The 21,143-nt window shown below is 35.6% G+C and overlaps 1 protein-coding gene across 2 annotated transcripts in view; it reads left to right on the top strand.

Annotated features, from left to right (window-relative positions):
- Positions 1-21,143, top strand: part of SEC22A (SEC22 homolog A, vesicle trafficking protein) — a 65,268-nt gene that overhangs the window by 16,384 nt on the left and 27,741 nt on the right. For both annotated transcript variants that reach the window (XR_010746844.1, XM_066347943.1), the window contains exons 3-4: positions 6,446-6,609; positions 7,745-7,939. Coding sequence is in view for 1 of the 2 variants with exons in the window: in XM_066347943.1 (XP_066204040.1) it covers positions 6,446-6,609; positions 7,745-7,939 (359 nt within the window). In the remaining variant the exon portion in view is untranslated. The remainder of the gene's footprint in view (positions 1-6,445; positions 6,610-7,744; positions 7,940-21,143) is intronic.

Here is a 21,143-nt window from a genome sequence, read left to right on the forward strand (position 1 = left end):
AACTTCTCTTTGCCCAGGAAAGCTTTTCACTGGACAGATGTGGCTACAAAGGATAAGCATATTTTCTATGCGTAATAGTACAGTTGCAGAGTGAAAATTGTATGTCATGCAAATATTAATTATTACTGTCTCAATTTATAAATATTTTTCTACGTATATTGTCAATTAGCATGCTACAAAATGCAGTTTTCTTTTCTTATCTTTTTTTGTATATCATTGTTTTAAGTGCATTCCTAATACCGTAATGTAAGTGCCTGACAGTCAGGCACTTTGTCTTTGACATGAGTCTATAGAGTGGAATGCTAGACATCTGCTAGTTGCTCTGTTATTTGCTGTGAGGAAGATCATTGCTTTCACTAATTATTTAATTTGGTGTAGCAGGCCCAAAGGGTCCTAATAATGTCAGTGTTTAATTGGTGATATATAAAATATCTTTGACAATTCCTACATAAAATTAGCTACCAGAAAAAGTTTAACTTCTAAAATCACTTATTTATTTTGCTGGACTTTAGGAATCACCTAAGACAGGGGTCCCCAAACTACGGCCCGCGGGCCACATGCGGCCCCCTGAGGCCATTTATCCGGCCCCCGCCGCACTTCTGGAAGGGTACCTCTTTCATTGGTGGTCAGTGAGAGGAGCATAGTTCCCATTGAAATATTGGTCAGTTTGTTGATTTAAATTTACTTGTTCTTTATTTTAAATATTGTATTTGTTCCTGTTTTGTTTTTTTACTTTAAAATAAGATATGTGCAGTGTGCATAGGAATTTATTCATAGTTTTTTTATAGTCCGGCCCTCCAATGGTCTGAGGGACAGTGAACTGGCCCCCTGTGTAAAAAGTTTGGGGACCCCTGACCTAAGATATGGCCTGCTTGGATAGATGATAGAATTGGCTTTTTAACAAAGTGATTGAAAGGGATAATCTCCCTTATCTGGAGTTTGAACGCCTGCCAGCCTTATCTGTTCAAGACACACTTGATCCTGGAAGGCCCTGAAGAGGTTTCTAGTGTGTATGCTGTAGAGAGCAACCAAAGATAAAGTGAGGTGGGATAAATTCCTTGGCCAGAGGAAAGCGAATGAGCTATAAAGACCAAAACCCCATTGGTTACCAAAGCCCCAAAATAGAAGGAAAATAAAAAAGAAAAAGGCAGTTAGAGCAAAGTAGGAATAAAACAATTTAAAAATTGTGGTCAAGGTAGAGAAAAGAGGACTCTTTCTTTTTTTGGTGAGGATTAGTAATGACTGATAAAAAAGAGAGCAGACCTACCTGTTTGTTAGGCCTGTATAGCCATCTGGAGGTACTCACTACAGAAGTAAGTAATTCTACATGGTCCCTGAGAACATCCCTCTCTTAAAGGAGGGATGTTGAAGGCTCACTGACCTGAACTTGAAAGCTTCTGGGAACACTGACTGGAAGAACAGGTGAACTTCTACTCTATTACATCATTTAGTCAAATGTTTATTGAGCTTCTTTGTGTATTGATAGATATGCTGGACTGACCAATTATGCACGATATACTCAATAAATTATAGTGTATAAATGAATGAGTGAATGATGCCATCTTTGCACTCATTTATTCACTAATTTATTGAGCACTTAATTGTGCCCTTGACACAAAATATTGTAGGTGCTAAGAATATAGTAGTAAACCATACAGAAACAGTCTCTACTCTCATAGATCATATATTTTAATGAGAAAGACATTACAACAAATGCATACATATGTAATTACAAATTGGGTAGATTATATGGAGAGAAATAACAGTTTCTATGATACAATCATGGGGGTGGAATCAATTTAGATTGTGTGCTCTAGGATAGACTTTAATTCTAAAAACTGAAGGATGAGTGGGAGTTAACCAGGTCAGAACTGGAGCATGTAGAAGACAATTCATGAAGCTTCTCAAATTGGGAGTTGGAGGCTAGGAGTGAGTTGGTATCCTTGAGGATCTGAAACAAGACTAGTGTGACTACAGTGCAAAGAGGGAGGACTGTAGGTGCATCAGATGAAGTGGAGAAGATGCCAGGACCTCCCAAATATTCTTCTGATACAAGTTCCAAAATCCTCAAGTTGGGAGAAAAAATAGAGATTGATTTGTGGCTTGGAAAACTTTATTTAAAAAATGTTGGTGAGCCTGACCAGGTGGTGGCGCAGTGGATGGAGTATCAGACTGGGATGCGGAGGACCCAGGTTCGAGACCCTGAGGTCGCCAGCTTGAGTGCAGGCTCATCTGGTTTGAGCAGAGTTCACCAGCTTGGACCCAAGGTCGCTGGCTCAAGCAAAGGGTTACTTGGTTTGCTGTAGCCCCACGGTCAAGGCACATATGAGAAAGCAATCAATGAACAACTAAGGTGTCGCAACGAAAAACTGATGATTGATGCTTCTCATCTCTCTCTGTTCCTGTCAATCTGTCCCTCTCTCTGACTCTCTATCTTTGTAAGAAAAAAAAAAAGTTGATGAACTAGGACATAAATGGTTTACGTGTTCCATAGGGAAGTTGGTGTGTTGTGGAATGAATGTGGCTGTGGAGTTAGAACTAAGTTTGTCCCAGCTCTGTTTCTTAATGGTGTGTGGCCTTGGGTAAATTACTAAGCCCTCCTGAGCTTTTTCATCTGTAAAATGAAGATAGCAATACCCCTTTATTAGGAGAATGAAATTAAACAACATATATAAAGCACTTAACAAAGGGTTGTGTTCATATTAAGTGGTCTGTAAACTGTACCTGCCTGTTCCTATAACTACTACTTCTCTTCTTCCTCCTCAAGATAGAAGGACAATGACCAGATTATTTATAAAATGTGAGCTAAATGAACCTGATGGACAGGCTAAAGCATGAACAAACTGGCCTGTATGTAGTAACTTTAAACTATTTCAGCCTGCTGGTTGGCTTAGTGGATAGAGCGTTGGCCTGGCATATGGACCTTCTTGATTCAATTCCCTGTCAGGGCACATAAGAGAAGTGACCATCTGCTCCTCTCCCCCGTCTCTTCCTCTTCTTCTCCTACAGCCAGCGACTTGATTGGTTGAACATTGACCCCGGGCACTGAAGATAGCTCGGTTGATCTGATAGCATCAGCCTCAGGTGCTAATAATAGCTTGGTTGATTTGAGCCTTGGCCCTAGACAGGGTTGCCAGGTGGATCCTGGTTGGGGCACATGTGGGAGTCTGTCTCACTATCTCCCCTCCTCTCACTTAAAAACAAAAACAAAAATTCTATTTTGTATGGGTGGTCCTCAGAATGGTGGGAGCCTTTTGGTCTGTCCTAGTGAGAGCTGAAAAAGCAGAAGTTTTTGATAACAAAGGTAAGTCAACTGAACACTGTGTACTTTTGGGAAACTGGCTTTACATTTCAAAGAAAGACAGCATTGTAAGGCTAAATTCATTGTGAAAAAATCATACTTTTATAGAACATTTTATAGCCCTTTCAAAGAGTATCATGCAATTATATTAAAATACAGACTTTGGAATAAAGACTCCCTGAGAATGCTAGCATGCAGTCTTAAAAACGTAGGGTTTCCTTTGTTTCACATACAATTCCCTAGTTAAATTTAGTGCAGGCAAAGAAACCATTTGGAATAAACTGTCATGTAGGTGCCTGTAGTTCACTCTGTTATTAATATGGAAATATAGAAAGAACCATGCCCTAATAAAAAGAATGGAGTCCAAAAGCTTCAGTCATATGATTGAAGGATAATGAAATAACATCTAGCTAGCCACTTGGGAGGTCCTAGTGTGTGGAAGCCAATCACCAATGGTGTTCTATTCCAATTCAAATTATTGTCGGGTATATTTGAATGCTAATGACATGTCAGAATTTTGAAAGTGACAGTGAAGATTTTTTTGGAATGAGAAATATTACTTGGCAAAACATAATTTGGGTTTTAATTTAGTTATTAGTTTTTAAAAATATAGTATGTTATAGCTAAACTTTATTGACTGTGACTCATAAGAAGAGGTACATTTTATTTTGTGAACACTACCTATATACAGATAGGAAACTAAAACAAGTTTTATGAAACAATATGCATTCTAAGATTTTATTCTATTCTATTTTGATTTTAAGGAAAATGCTGTGTGTAATTCACTAAACTAATTTTATGACATAATGAGTCCCATCTTATAGTTTGAAAAATATTGCATCAAATGACCAGAAAGGTGGGACAAAAGTAGGTTTTTAGATGTTCATTTAGAAAATAATACAATAATTAATAATAATATGAGAATAAACTGTTTTGCATAATCACAACTGTTTTTGCCCCACCCTGTATATTAAGTGGAACTTCAGAAAGGAATTCCACTTTTTTCCAGAAGGCTGAGAGCAGCACAGTTTCACCAGAAGTATATCCCACACTATTCGTAATTGATTAATTAATAGGTGCCAACCCCACATCATTTGGCTGCCTGGGATGGTCTTGAAAGAAAGAAATATGGAGGGAAAGAGGAAGGGAGGAAGGAAGGAAGATACTTAGGTATGCATAAACTCTTACTAAAAGAATATACAAGAAATTAATAACAAGTTCTGTGAGGGACAGAGAACTGGGTATCTTTGGGCAGCAGTAGCAGTGGGGATAGACACTTTTAAGTGCAGTGTTTTTCATTTTTATTCTTTTAAAATTTGAATCATGTGAATATATATATTCTAAATTAATAAACTCTGCTTCTACATTATTAAAGAAAAAAGGGGGGGGAATTCCAATTATAGGTCAGAGTTTGGCAGTAAAGATGGCTGTGATAGAATAGGAATTACAGCCTGTATGCTTTATTTGCTGCCCTTGATCTAGACTGGCTGTGTTGACAGTACTTTAAAGAAATGTTTAAGCGACTCATGAAGAAGGGTTAATTTGTGTCCCATGCTCCACTTATTATAGGGGGGTATATACTTTATTCTAGAAAGGTTTTTTTCCCCCCAATAGAACATGGTTAAATATTTCAGTGCTTAATGTAGATTTTAGTTTTGAATTTTTAACTTTTTAGAAATATTATAATTTCAAACTTACAGAAAATTTGTAGAAAGAGGAAAACTACAAATACTACCTGTTGTCAGGTTTACCTTTTGTTAACATTTTACTCCATTTGCTTTATAGTTTTACCTACCTATTTTCTGCTTTATTTTTTTCTGAACCATTTGAGAGAAACTTACAAATAAGATGGTCCTTTACTCCTAACTACTTCAAAGTATATTTTCTACAATTAGGGATATTCTCTTAACTGTCGCATAGTTATTAGCTCTAGTAAATTTAATATCAATTTCATACTTTTTTCTAATCTGCCTGTTTTTCATTTTTTTCAGTTGACCCAGGAATGTCCTTTATAGCATTTACCTTCTCTCTACCAGGGGAACTAGATTAGGGTTAGATAGTATATTTAGTTGTAGCTCTTTGATTAAGAAATCAAAGCCTTGATTTCTTTTATACAACATTGAGATTATTAAAATAGAATGTTGATTATTCTGATGTTCTTTATGATTAAATTAATATTTTGCGTTCTTGGCCAGAATACTATATAGCTGATATATCTTTCTGAGGACATCTCATCTGGAGGTACAGGAAGTCCATCTGCCCTTCATAGTCATGTTAGGGTACTTGGTCAAGGTGTTGTCAAGTTTCTACTGTATAGTAGATATTTTTCCTTTGCAACCTATAAGCAATCCATGAGAAGACATTTTAAAACCATGCAAAATTTCCTGTTTCTCACCAAAAATTTCACCTAGATCTAATATCCATTGACTGTCCTTGGGTGGCCCAATCTTTATTACGTTGGTTGCAAAGTGCTGATTTTTCCAATCCTAGCACTACCTCCATAGTCACCAGTTGGCACTCAGCATTCTGCTCTAAGCAAGCAAGAGTCCTTTCCCCCAAACCCTTTTATTTAGTGTTGTTATGAACTCATAAATTTCTCTTTCTCCTATGGTTCATAATTCACTACTATGTGAAGTACAGGATTTGGTTCTGGGTTCACTGGATGACTTCAGGAGGTCAGTAACCACTCTGAAAATGTGATCTAAGTTCTGCATTGTGAACACATTTCTAGGGAGAATGTCCATAACTTCATCAGAATCTCTAGAGTTCTTGATTCAAACAGGATTAAGTTCCACTAGGTTGAAAGGTTAAGCATTTAGCTATCTGTAACCCTTACATATCTGTATATTCTTTTATATCCCCTGCCTTCTACCTCAAGAGATAAATAACTTACGTGTTAGAACTATAATATGTGTTCCTCTGTAGGTATGTTCCTTTTTCTTTTTTCTTTTTGTCTACTATTTTTAAACCACAACTGAAAACAGTATTATATTTTAGTTTCTTTAATTATTTTTTGCTGTAATATATAATATTAATATCTCCATTGCCACTATAGCAGCAGTTTATGGTGTAGCCAGTCTTAAAAAGCAACAAATTACCTTGATTTGCTTTGAAATTTTAAAACCAATGTTTTTTACACTGTAGTTTTATTAGCTCTCTGGGCGTGAGCTACATGATGTTGTGCACTGAAAATTACCCAAATGTTCTGGCCTTCTCTTTCCTGGATGAGCTTCAGAAGGAGTTCATTACTACTTACAACGTGATGAAGACAAACACTGCTGTCAGACCATACTGTTTCATTGAATTTGGTAAGGGCCTGGATTGTTTTTCCTTTTCATTGTCCTGTCTCCAGCCAGTCATAAGCAATTTCTTTTATTTAACATTGGGGGGAAGGCCGGGAAAGGGGAACAACTCAGAAAATTTCACTACCTTGCTTTTGATAGACTAATTTGACAATGGTCTATAAATTATGGCAATGTATTCATATAGATGCATATTAGAAAAAAATGTGTTTGAGCTGTGGAGGGGATTTTGATTATTGATGCAGAGGATTAATCCCAGAGGATAGTTTCTCAATGAGAAATTTATAAGCCAGAGATCAGAATTTTGTGTTTATGTGATAATCTTTTATAGCTTGCTTAATGTTGGCAAACATTTGCTGGAAAGGACCATATAGTACATATTTTAGGCTTTAAGTACCATATGGTCTCTGTCACAATTACTCAGCCTTGCCATTATAGCTGGAAAGCAGCCATAGGCTATACAGAAATGAATGAATGTAGTTATATTCTAATAAAACTTTATTTACAAAAATAGCAGTCAGCAGGCTAGATTTGGCCTATGGGCATTAGTTTGCTTGACTTCAGATGTACAAGAGAAAAAGTAGTAAAACCAACTTATAAATAGTGAGATAAAATTGGAAGGTTATTTAGGAAATATCTTGTAAGATATTTCATTAAATTTATTTTTTAAAATATACATTCTAATGGTGTAAGCAATAAATAAAAAAACAAGTTTGTAATAACATGCAGTTTAGAGTGTATGTTCTTGTGTAATTACAACTGATAAAGATACTATTTTATAATTTGAATCCCTAAAAAAATTAAGATTTTGGTTTAAAGATTAAAGCTATTATTGTTTTGTTGAAGAAGTTCAAAGTAATTCCTTGAAGTGAATAAAATAGTAATAGTTTCACAGTCACATAGTGTTAAGTCATTTATTTTTTAAATTATTAATTTCTACAGTATAATTTCTAGAGTGAGAAACTGAGAACTCCATGATATATTAACCATTAAACATAAATAATATTAAACACTCCATGACAACTGAACAGTTTTGGGTAACAAACAGTTTATCTGTAAAATTTACTACCCATAAACCTCAAACTCTCAAATAATTTAATTAATAAATGACTGCAAAGAAATTTATTTTTATTTTACATAGATAACTTCATTCAGAGGACCAAGCAGCGATATAATAATCCCAGGTCTCTTTCAACAAAGATAAATCTTTCTGACATGCAGATGGAAATCAAGCTGAGACCCCCTTATCAAATTTCCATGTGTGAACTGGGGTCAGCCAATGGAGTCACACCTGCATTTTCTGTTGACTATAAAGGTGCTGGTAAGATTTCTTCTGGTGAGTTCTGGATCTGTTATATTTTTATTTTATTTTTTCTTCTTTTCCAAGTGAAAGGAGGGGAGATAGACAGACTCCCGTATGCGCCCCTACCAGGATCCACCTGGCAACCACCATCTGGTGCCATCCTCACAACCAAGCTATTTTTAGCACCTGAGGTAGAGGCTCCATGGAGCCATCCTCAGTGCTTGGGGCCAATGCAGTCAAACCTATCAAGCCATGGCTGTGGGAGCAGAAGAGAGAGTGAGAGAGCGACGGGAGGAGGAGGGAGGGAGAAGCAGATGTGTGCCCTGACCAGGAATTGAACCCAGGACATCCCCATGCCAGGTTGATGCTCTGCCAATGAGTCAACCGGCCAGGGCCTCAGTTATTTTTTTTTAAAGAATATTGTGTAAGAACTGAGGAATTCTTGAAAATGGATTACTTTATTTTAGTATTTTAAAGCAAGTATATGAGAGAATGTAGAAGTTCAAAGTAATCCTTTCTCTTTGTGGTTTATGTAGTAATCTACCAGACCTGTGACTAAGCAGGAAAATACTTTAAATAGCAATCTCAGAGGAACTGTTTGGTAGGGAAACATTTAAGGTTTCTTTGTAAACATATGTTTGTGGAAATGAGTAGTAGTTTATTTGTGACATATGTTTATAGGCATGTAAAGTACTTGACATTATATCAAAATGGCTGGCTATATTTAAGGCCAGGGTTTTTGACTGCCACAGAAAATGTGATCATCTACTCATACCTCTCCTCCCAAAGAAGGAATATAGTTTTGTAATTTGAAAACTTAAGCTTAAAAGTAGAAGCCTCATTATTTTTAAGATAGCATAGGCCATAAGTTGAATTGCTTGTTTAAAAAAATTCTTCCTTATATTTGAGCTAAAGTCTGTTTCCTATAATGTCTGTTTGTCTGTTCTATGATCTCTACCTTCCTCTCTTCAGCACTTCAGAATTTTGAAGTCAGCAACTCTGTGTCCTCTCTGTCCTATTAGTCCTGTCAGCTTCGTATAAAATATCCTCAGTACCCTTAGCCTTTTGGTCTATGGCATTTTGAAACCCTCCCTATCCTGGAAGCTTTGTATACCTTTTATTTGTTAGTATTCTTCAAATATGGCATTCAGGACTGAACTTAACACTTCATATTTGATTTAATACAAATTATGGAAGGAAAACAGAAACAGATTTCAATAAAATAATCCAGCCAGTCAGGAACCAACTAAACAAGCAAATAAGAATAACAAGTGCTGGGGGAGAGGAGGTTGATGAGTACCCAGAGTTGTTACAGTATGTTATCTAAAATGTCCGGTTCCAACAAAAAATTACAGTGCATGCAGAGGAAAATTATAATACATACACTAGGGCAGTGGTCGGCAAACTCATTAGTCAACAGAGCCAAATATCAACAGTACAACGATTGAAATTTCTTTTGAGAGCCAAATTTTTTAAACTTAAACTATATAGTTAGGTACATTCCTTATTGAGGTAACACCCGCATGTGGTATTTTGTGGAAGAGCCACACTCAAGGGGTCAAAGAGCTGCATGTGGCTCATGAGCCACGATTTGCCGACCACTGACCTAGGGGAAAAAGCAGGCAATAGAAACTTCCTACAACAGTGACCAGCTGTCAGATATAACAGACAAAGTCTCTAAAGAAACCATTATAATTCTTTTCAAAAAAACTAAAGGAAACCATAATTTAAAAAGTAAGGAAGATATGACAACGAGGTTTCATCAAATAGAGAATATAGACAAAGAGAAATTATAAAGGAAAAACCAAACGGAAATTCTGGAATTGAAAAATACAGGTGAAATGAAAAATTCACTAGTGGGGCTCAGTAGAAAATTTGAACTGGCCAAAGAAAGAGTTAGCAAACTCGAAGATAGCTCAATACAGATTATGCTTCAAAGAACAGAGGAAAAAAAGAATGAAGAACAGAACCTCAGAAAAATATGGGACACTATTAAGCAGACTAACATATGCATGATGGGATAACCAGGAAGAAGAGAAGAGAAAGAAGCAGAAGAAGTAATTGAAGAAATAATGGCTGAAAAGCTCTCAGATTTACTCAAAAACATTAATGTACCAGTACTTCTTCGGGAAGCTCATTTAACTCTAAATAGGATATATGCAAGAGACTTACAAATAGATGAACCATACTAAAATGCTGAAAGACAAAAACAAGGAAAAAATCTTGAAAGCAGCAAGGGAAAAACAACCCACCACTTACAAGAGAGCCCCCAAAAGATTAACCCTTTGAGTAGTGAGTTTTTTTCATGCTCACTGACCCCCAGGAGTGAGTCTTTTTTCAAAAAATAAAATTAGTTCCAGTTACAGTTTTATTAACTTAAAATCATGTTTGATAACCAATTTATGGAAACAAGAAGAACATACATTTGCCTTTTTTTAATGTTGCCTTACACATTTTTAAAATAAAAATTTTTGTTACGATCATACTCTGGATGGTCAGGAGGCATGACAATGTGCATGAATGTTCGTACTCCTCAAAGGATTAACAAGTGACTTCTCAACAAAAACCAATGAAGACTTAAAAGTAGTAGGATAATGTGTTCAGAATACTCAAAAGGAAAAAACTCCTGATAACCAAGAATCCTGTATCTTTCAAAACTGAACCTGAAATAAATACATTTGCAGGTAAGCAGAAGATGAGAGAATTTGTTGCTGGCAGACTTCTCTACAAGAAATACTAAAGGAAGTTTTTCAGGTTGAAAGCAAGAGACACAGACAATCATTTGAATCCCCCCCCCCCCCCAAGAAAAATGAAAGAGCAATGGTAAAGGTAATTATAAAAGGTAGTAAAAGTGCATTTTTCTTTTAAAAGGCAATTGTATAAGATAATGTACATATTGTTTGGACCTATAACATACAGAAATGAAATATATTTTCTAATAGCACACAGGAGGTGGATGGGAGCAAAGCTGCACTGGGCAAAGGAAGTATTCCAGGTGGTAATTTTAATTTGAATTCACAGGAACAAATAAGAAAACCAGAAATCATAAGAATATTAACAAACCTATATAAATATATTATAGTTGTCCTTTCTTCTCTTAGCTTTTTTAAAAGACAGAATATTATATAAAGTAATAATTATAACAATGTATTTTGGGTTTGTAATATTTATAAATGTAACATTTGTAACAATAATGCTGTAAAAGGGAGAGCAAGGCATTTCAACTATATAGGAATAATGTTTCTGTAGTTTACTGGATGGAATTAAGTTGGTATAAATCTGAAGCTGTTTCTGGTAAGTTAAGATGTATATTTTGAGGCCTGTAGCAGCCACTAAGCAGATAACTCAAAATATGGTAAAAAAAAATAAAGAAATTGCTGCAGTTTTTAACTTAATGCAATGATAATACAGGGGGAATAGAGCAAAAAAGGGCATGTGGCATGTAGAAATAAGCAAAGTGGCAGCTATAAATCCATTATAGCAATAATATTATATATGTGAATGGATTTACAAAATGGAATGGATGAAACATTCCAATCCAGTCAGATGGTAAGAGTGGGTTAAACTCAAAACAAAATTCAAAGATACAATTATATTGAAAGCAAAAGGAAGGAAAATGATGCAGGATAATGTAAAAAGCACCAAAAAGAGGGCTGAAGTAGCTATTCTGATAACAGACAAAATGGACTTGAAGACAAAAATTGCTACTGGAGACAAAGAAAGACATTTTATAGTGATAAAAGAGTCAGTGCCTTAAAGTGTAACAACTATAAGTACATGCACATTTAATATTAGACCTCACAGGGTCACTGATCCTGAGGTCGCAGGCTTGATCCTGGGTTCCAACTTGACCTCAAGGTCACTGGTTCAAGCCCTGATCAGGGCTTAATCTCCAGTGCACCAGCTCAGCCCCTGAAGGTGCCAGTTCAAGCCCTGCCCAGGGCACAAATGAGAAGCAGTCAATGGCACAGCTAAAGAGAACAATGAGTTGATGCTTCTGTTTCTTTCTCTTCCTCTCCTCTCTCTCTAAACAACAAAAACCCCCTCAAAACACATGAAGCAAAACTGCCAGAAATGAAGGAAAAAATAGATGATTAAATAGAAATAGTTGATGTCAAATACCCATCTTTAAATAATGGTTAGAATTAAGCAGAAGATAAACAAGGAAATAGAAGGTTTAAAGAGCAACATAAATTAACAAACCTCTATAGAACACTACAACAATAAAAATACATTATTCACATTCTTCAGAAGTATAAACGGAACATTCTCCAGAATAAACCTTATGCTAAGCTATGAAAAAAACTTCATAAATTTAATAGGATAGAAATAATACAAAGTAAGTTTTATAACCACAGTGGAATGAAATGAGAAATTAATAACAAAGAAATTTGGGAAACTCACAAATACGTGGAAATTAAATAATACAATTCTAAGTAATGAATGAGTTGAAGAAATCAAAAGGGAAATTTGTATTTTGAGATGAATGAAAATGGAGACACAGCCTATCAAAATTTATGAAAAACAACTAAAGCTGTGCTTAGGAAAATTCATAGCTATAAATAGCTCTTTTATTTTTTTATTTTACTTTTTTACAGAGACAGAGAAAGAGTCAGAGAGAGGGATAGACAGGGACAGACAGACAGGAATGGAGAGATGAGAGGCATCAATCATTAGTTTTTCCTTGCGCATTGCAACACCTTAATTGTTCATTGATTGCTCTCCCATACGTGCCTTGACTGTGGGCCTTCAGCAGACCGAGTGATCCCTTGCTGGAGCCAGCGACCTTGGGCTCAAGCTGGTGAGCTTTTGCTCAAACCAGATGAGCCCGCGCTCAAGCTGGCGACCTCGGGGTCTCGAACCTGGGTCTTCTGCATCCCAGTCCGACGCTCTATCCACTGCGCCACCACCCAGTCAGGCTATAAATAGCTCTTTTAAAAAATAAGAAAAATCTCAAATAATTTAACCTTCCATATAAAGACACTGGGGAAAGAAAAGCAAATTGAACCTAAAGCAAGAAGAAAGGAAATCAAGATTAAAGCAGAAATAAATGAAAATGAAATATAAAATAGAAAAACATTAGAGAAAAGTCAGTGAAACCAAAAGCTGATTCTTTGACTACATGGTTTTGGTTTAATGATAGACATATAGTTCAACAGTATAGATGTGAGGCTACAGAAATAAATCTTTGCATTATGGTCAATATATTTTTAACAAGAATACCAAGACAACAGTGAAAGAATAGTCTTTCAACATATGATGCTGGGACAAGTGGATATTCATATACAAAAGAATGAAGTTGAGCTCCCACTCACAAACTAAAAACTAACTCAAAGCGATCAAAGACCTAAATTTAACAGCTAAAACTATAAAACTCCTAGAATAAAAGAAGGGGTTGACTTTGTATTAGGCAGTGGTTTTTTAGATTTGACACCAAGAGCACAGTGAAAAAGGAAAAATAGAGAAGGTGGAATACATCAAAATTAAAACTCTTTGTTCTTCAAGACACTATCAAGAAATTGAGACAAATGCACAGGCACAAAATATTTGTAAATCATGTATACATGATATATCCAGAATATATAACAATTCAACAATAAAAAGACAATAATCCAATTTTAAAATGGGAAAAGGATTTGAATAGACATTTATACTAAGAAAATGTACAGTTGGCTAATTAGTACATGAAAAGGTGCTCAACATTATTAGTCATTAGTGAAATGAAAAAAAAAGATAAGGAGATACTACTTTACACCCACTAAGATGACTAAAATAAAAAAGACAATAAGAAGTGTTAGCAAGGGTATGGAGAAATTAGAACCCTCATATGGTGTTGGTGGGGTTGTAAAATAATGCACCTGCTTTGAACAATAGTATGGCATTCTTTGAAAAGCTAAACATGGAGTTACTATATGATTTAGCAGTTCTCCTAAGTACATAACTCAGAAAACTAAAAGTGTATATCTAAACAAAAATGTGTACATAATGTTCATAGCAGCAGCATTCATAGAAACAACCCAAATGTCCATCAACTGATAAATGAATAAACAACATATGGTATATCCATGCAATGGAATAGTATTAAGCAATAAAAAGGAATGAAATATTGACACATGGTACTATGTTTATGAACCTTAAAAACATTGTGCTATGTGAGAGAAGCCAGATAGAAAAGGACACATATTTAAATTTTCATTTATACAAAGTGTCCAGAATAGGCAAAGTCATAGATGCAAAGAATTGATTAGTGTTTGATAGGAGCTGAAGGAATAGAGGGAAATAGGCAGTGACTACTAGTGGTCATCAGGTTTCTTTTTGAGGTGATGAAAATGTGGAATTAGATAATTATGATGGTTGAAAACTCTGTAAATATAAAATTTTCTGCATTATACACTTTAAAAGGTGAATTTTATTCTATGTGGATTATATTTCAGTTTTTAAATCACTTATAAGCAAGGGGTTATTACTTTGAAGACTTCTACTAATAGTAGTGATGGAGTAGTTAATTCAGACCAATAGTTCCACTAAATACATGTAGAAAAGCCAAGTGGAATGTACATATTCTGTAGAATGTACAGGTCTAATATATAATGTAGAAATTAAATTAGAATTTTCCTGAAGTCTTTGGTGATACAACAAGATAACTGAGAATTAATGGGATACAGAGGGAGGTGGACGCCCAGGGAGTTGAGTCCAATGTTTGGAGCAACTTTTGGGCTTATACTACATCTGGAGGGAATGCTGACAGCCTTTCAAGACTAGGGAGACAGGGGTTATAGAACAAGGCCCACCAAGGTGGTGAACCTTATGAGCGCTGCCATCCCCGCCTTTGGGTTAGGACCTCGGGTGTCTGTCCTCTAGGAATGTGGGTAGGCAGGAGTATGGAGCAGACAGGCTTCTGTTGGGACTGCAGCCTAGCTTTGAATCATAGTGGTCTCTAAAATTGGATTGAGCTAATTCCACCGTGCTATGCTCCAAAAATCTTGACAGAAGCAAATATCTCTCCAAGAAGAAATGGTCTCATAAACTTCAAATTATGTCTGCAACAAGATTTTGAAAATAGAATCTTTGGCAAACGATCATACATAACCAGGCACCTGAAGAGATTAAATAAACTACATGAATGCCAACCATCAGAATCTCTCCTCCCTCTCTTCCCTCTCTTTCTTATTTCCTGTCCTTGTCTTCCTCTCTTCTCCTTTTTTCTTTATCTCCCCCTCCCCTCCCCTCCCCTCCCCTCCCCTCCCCTCCCTTCTTCTCCTCTCTCTTTTCCTCTTTTCCTTTTCCTCTCTTCCTCTTCTTTCTTTTTTAAAACCATGGAAGCCAGTGGACAACTTAATGATATTCTCAATGATATTTTCTAAAGTATAAAAGAAAGTAACTGAAAATGTAGAATTCTCTGCTTAACAAAAATATCCTGAAAGAATGAAGTGGCAAGAGTAGATATCCTTGTGTTGTTCCTGATTCTGATATTAGCAGGGGAAGCGTTCATTCTTTCAGAGTTAAATATGATGTTAACAAGCCTGACCAGGTGGTGACGCAGTGGATAAAGTGTCGTCATGGGATGCTGAGGACCCAGGTTCGAAACCAGCTTGAGGGTGGGCTCAACCAGCTTGAGCACGGGGTCGCTGGCTTGAGTGTGGGATTATAGACATGACCCCATGGTTGCTGGCTTGAGCAAGGGGTCACTGGCTCTGCTGGAGCCCTCCAGTCAAGGCACATAAGAGAAAGTAATCAATGAACAGCTAAGGTGCTGCAACTATTAGTTGATGCTTCTCATCTCTCTCCCTTCCTGTCTCTCTCTCTCTCTCTTTCTCTCAAAAAAAAAAAAACAAAAACAAAAAAAAAAAACACCAAAAACATTAATTAGGGTTTCTCTAAATGCTTTTTTGTCAGGTTGAGAAAATGCCCTTATATTCCGATTGATGAGTAGTTTTTATAATGAATGTAAATTGTATTCTGTCAAATACTTTTTCTGCATTTATTGAGATAATTGAATGATTTTTATTTTTAAAAGCTTTGTGGTGAATTACTTTGATTGCTTTTCAAATATTAAACCAACCTTACAATTCTGTGATAAACCCCTGTTCGTCATGATGTATTATCCTTTTTATATATTGTCAGATTCAATTTACTAAGATTTTTTTTTTTTTTTTGATAATTTTTTTTTTTTTTTTTTTTTTTTTTTTACTTTTTTAGATTTTATTTATTCATTTTTTTTATTAGAGAGAGAGGGGAGAGGGGGGGGGAGAGAGAGAGAGAAGGGGGAGGAGCTGGAAGCATCAATTCCCATATGTGCCTTGACCAGGCAAGCCCAGGGTTTTGAACCGGCGACCTCAGCATTCCAGGTCAACGCTTTATCCACTGCGCCACCACAGGTCAGGCCAATTTACTAAGATTTTGTTAAGATATTTTCTATCTGTGTTTATGAGGGAATTGAGTTGTAGTTTTCCTTTTTTTGTAATATTTTTTACTAGTTTTTCTCTCAGAATAAAGTTGGCTTCATTGAATAAACTGGGCAGTGTTACTGCTTTTTTAATTTGGGGGAAATGTTTCTATAGAATTTTTTTATTCTTTAAATAGTACATTGAAGACTTTCAAGCCTTCAGTTTCCTTTGTGGGAAGGTTTTTTAACTATGGATCAATTTCTTTGATGGCTGTAGGGTTATTCATATTATCTGTTTTTTCTTGAGTGAGTTTTAGTAGTTTATTTTATTTTAAGAAACCTAGAGAATTTGTCCATTTCACCTAAGTTATTTAATTTTTTGCATAAAGTCAATATTTCCATATCCGTTTAATGTTTGTAGAATTGTAGTGGTGTCACCATTCTCATCTTGGTGATTCTTTGTCTCTTGCATTTTTCTCTTGACCAGACTTATGAGAGTTTATAATTTTGATTTTCTCAAAGAACTAGCTTTTCCTTTGTCTTTTTATTGTTTTGTTTTCTATTCTATTGATTTATGTTCTGATCTTTATTCTTATTGTCTGCTTACTTAGGGTTTAATTTGCTCTTTTGTTTCTAGATACTTAAGATACAATTTGAGGTCATTTATTTGAGAACTTATTTTCTAATGCAGATATTTAGTACTATATCCCTCCCTTTAAATACTGCTTTAGCTACATTTAATAAATTTTAATATATTGTATTTCTTATTTTGTTCAAAATGCCTTTTTTTTTTTTTTACTCTTTTGGGTGAGAGGAGGGGAGATAGTGAGGCAGACTCATGCATGTGCCTTGACTGGGATCCACCTGGCAACCCCCATCTGGGGCTGATGCTCAAATACTGTGCTATTTTTATCACCTGAGGCTGATGCGCTCAGACCAACTGAGCTATCCTTAGCACCTGGGGTTGATGCTTGAACCAGTCAAGCCACTGGCTGCAGGAAGAGGGAGAGAAGGGGGAGGGGGAAGGGGAGAGAAGCAGATGGTTGCTTCTCCTGTGTGCCCTGACTGGGAATCAAACCTGGGATATCCATATGCTGGGCTGACTCTCTGTCCACTGAACCACTGGCCAGGGCCTCAAAATGCTTTTTATTTTTGATTTCTTTTTTGATCCATAGTTTGTTTAGAAATATATTAAATAGTTCTAAATATTTAGAGATTTTTCAAATATCTTTCTGTTACTGATTTCTGATTTAATTTCATTGTGGCCAGATGCTAAATTTTGTATGACTTTAATTCTTCTACATTCATTGAGATATGTTTTATTCCCCTGGAATATGATCTATGCTTAGTCATTTTTCTGCATTCACTTGAAAAGAACATGTATTCTGTTGTTCGATAGAGTGTTCTATAAATGTCTTTTAGATCAAGTTGCTTGATATTGTTCAAGTCACCTTTTATAACCTTTATGATTTTTTGTTTACTATAAATTATTGAGAGAGGGATATTGAAATCTCTGACTATATTTGTGAATTTGTATCTTTTTCCTGTTAGATCTATCATTTGTTAATGTATTTTAAAGCTTGTTATTAAGTGGTACATAAATATTTAGGATTTTTTTTGTTCTCTTGGTGCATGGGCTCCTTTGTCACTTTGAAATGACCTTTTTTATACTTAGGAATATTCACCATTGTTTATTTGCCCATAATTTTTAGCCTCATATTTCAGACTATTAATTTGCTTTAATCTCTTTTCTGACCTTTTTCCTCCTCTTCTTCATAATCATCTGTTTGAGTCAGACAAAACTACTAACAATGCCCAGTAGCCAAGTGGTTAGGAGCGTGAGTTACTGAGTCAGGCTGCCAGGATTTAAATCTTGGTTCATTTACTTACTTTGGGAAAATTATTTAATCTACCTAAACCTTACTTTTCTGTCTGGAAAAGAAAAGTATAATTATAGTGTCTACTTCACTGGGTTCTTGGAAGGATAAAATGAGATTGTATATATAAAGCACTTGGTGCCGGACACCTTGCCTGGCACGTTGAGAGTAGCCTCTGTGAGTAGGAGTGACAGAGGTGGCGGCGGCAGCAGCAGTAGATGCTGTTATTTGCTTCTCTCATTTCCATTTTCATGCTCATGTTCTTTTCTTTGCATGGAATGCAGTTCTCATTTGTACCTGTCTGAATTTTATCCGTCTTCAAAGATCTTCATTATTTCTCCACCATTCCTGTGTCACCACCTTCCCCCTAGTTATCTTTGCTCCTCAGAATTCCTTAACTCTTTTAGTTTAGAATACTTATTACTTTCATATGCTTATCTGTCCACTTTTTTTTAAAAGATGAGAAGTGCCTTGAGGGCAGGTTGTGTAATTCGTTTTTCATACTGTCTAAAGCACAGCATCTTACACAGAATTGTGCCCAAAAGTATTTGCTGAATAAATATATTAATTCACTATAATCAGTAATATCCCTTTGGTTCCAAGGGGGCTTATTCTTGCTTCTTTAGGAACTTTTATAAACTCTTTATTAATCATTGTTACATTTTGAGAAAAAATTAATTTTGTTACAAAAATGCCACTATTGGGCCCAAGGAGACTAATTAAAGAAAAGGCATTGTAGCAGAAGACAGTATTAGCAAAATAAAACAAAAGCTGACCAAGTGACAATGGTTTAGATTCAGCAAATTTTTTGCCTACATTGTCTCTTATTTGTTACTATTCCAAATCTACGCTATTCCTAGTGACCATCATGGTGCCAGATTGAACTGTGAAGTATTTGTGAATAACAATGGACCTAAAATCTGTTTCACTGAAGAAGAAAAACAAACAAACATAATATATTAAAATGTGATTTAATATCATTCAGTTTGTTAAAACTGAGAAATTGTCCTTAAGGAGTGTCACCCTCGCCTTCATATTGTATGCAGATTGAGTTTTCTCTGGATAACCATTCCCACAACTCTTGGGAAGGGGGCAGAATGGGAGGGAATGTCCTTCTGAGAATTTCTTTCCCACAGTGCTTTGGTACAGCTCAGCTCCAGCCTGTCCTTCAGCATAATGCATGCCTTGTCCTTGTTAAAGGAGGCTTGTCATTTGCTTTCATGCCTTTAAAAATATTTCTGGTCATTTTGAAATAATTTATAAATGGTATATTATTATTACATAGAGAGTACTCCAAGGCCAAGAGACAAGTGTTAGGAACTTAAATATTTAATTTATATAGGAATATTATTTATTTCTTAAATAAATATTGATCAACACATTAAAATGGTAATGTTTTCCCATTCAAGAATGGCTATACCTTACTTGACCATGAAAGGCTAAGGTGTTTTTAGTTCTAATACAGAATATTATTTGGATTTTTGGTAAGGTAAAGTTGTTTTCTATACTTCAGAAGTGTGATTTATATAATCCTAGTCAGTTGTCAGGTGGTTTTATGCTTGAGGCCCATATTGAGGATTCCTTTTTTTAATTAGAGTTCAGTTTTCCCTTATTACTGAGGAGTTGGAGGAGGGGCTGTGGGAAGGGAAGGAAGAGGGATGCAAAAAATGACTAATTGGAAGACCAGTTGAATAGATTTTTAAATTGTGAGTTTTTTTCTCCACTGACATAAAACTTGGTATCAGTACTTTACAAAGGCATTTAATTTGTTTTTATATCAAAATCTCAAGGAAATTGAGAGACCAAGCAGTAACATGGGTACAGAAGAAATTGAAGAAAATATTATCCCATATTAGCATTTTCTGATGAACTTGAGGAATAAATGCTTTTTTATGATATGTGTTTTGTATTTTTATGAACTGTTTAAGTAAGCTTTTCTGCGGAAATGGCTGAATATAAGTCACAAAGATTTAAGCGCTTCCTTGTATCAGTGTTCCACCTCATTAACTTCATTGTTAGGGCTTTTACACTTGAGTGATTTAAATAAAATGATCTAAATCTAGTTCTGTTGTCTTCTTTTTCCATCTGTCTCCTTTTTGAAGTCTATATGGTTATATACTTAGTTCTGAGTGTTCACTTAGATTCTGTTGTTAATTCTGTTAAATGCAAGATGATGATAAAGGGAAGCTGTTTCATAAGAAAGTGTCTCACGCTGCTGACGTCCTGACAGACAAGGCGATGTGTTTATAAAGATACACTGGCCACTTCTTCAACCAGTGTTCTGTTATTTGTATCTTAGTAGTCTTCAGAGACCAGGAACTTCAGAGCTGTAAGACTCCATTTATTGTGCTGTTCAGATTGGTGACTGCAACCGACCCTTGAACAATACAGTGAGCCGACCCTCATGCTGGCAGAAATCCATGTATAACTTTTGACTCCCCCCAAAATTTAGCTACTACTAAGCCTACTTTTGACAGGAAACCTTGCCGGAATCATAAACAGTAGATGAACACATATTTTGTATGTTATACTGTATTCTTACAATAAAGTAAGGTAGAGAAAAATGTTACTCAGTATATTTTAAGGGAGAGAAAATACATTTGAAATACTCGATGTATTTATTGAAAAATATTCACATGTAAGTGGACCTGTGCAATTCAAATCTATCGTTGTTCAAGGGTCAACTGTATAGATGAGCTTTCATCTACATCCTCTAGTATTTATAGCCCTGGAACCCAAATAAGGGAGAGCTTTGCTTATGAGCTAGCTATATTTGTCCTTTAAAATGTTTCCTAAGCATTTTCTGGAAAAGTAGGAATTATGCAATGAATTTCCAAGCAAAGTCACCTTTGCAAATCTTTGCAACTGCTTGCAAATTGTAGACATATGTAGGCAGTAAGGTTTTTTTTTCCTGATTTACTGCCAGGTGGGAGCACTCCTGAGCAGCCTAGATCCCAAATGCAAATTAGCTGTC

This window comes from Saccopteryx leptura, chromosome 8 (assembly GCF_036850995.1).
Source record: "Saccopteryx leptura isolate mSacLep1 chromosome 8, mSacLep1_pri_phased_curated, whole genome shotgun sequence".
Classification (NCBI taxonomy): Eukaryota; Metazoa; Chordata; class Mammalia; order Chiroptera; family Emballonuridae; genus Saccopteryx; species Saccopteryx leptura.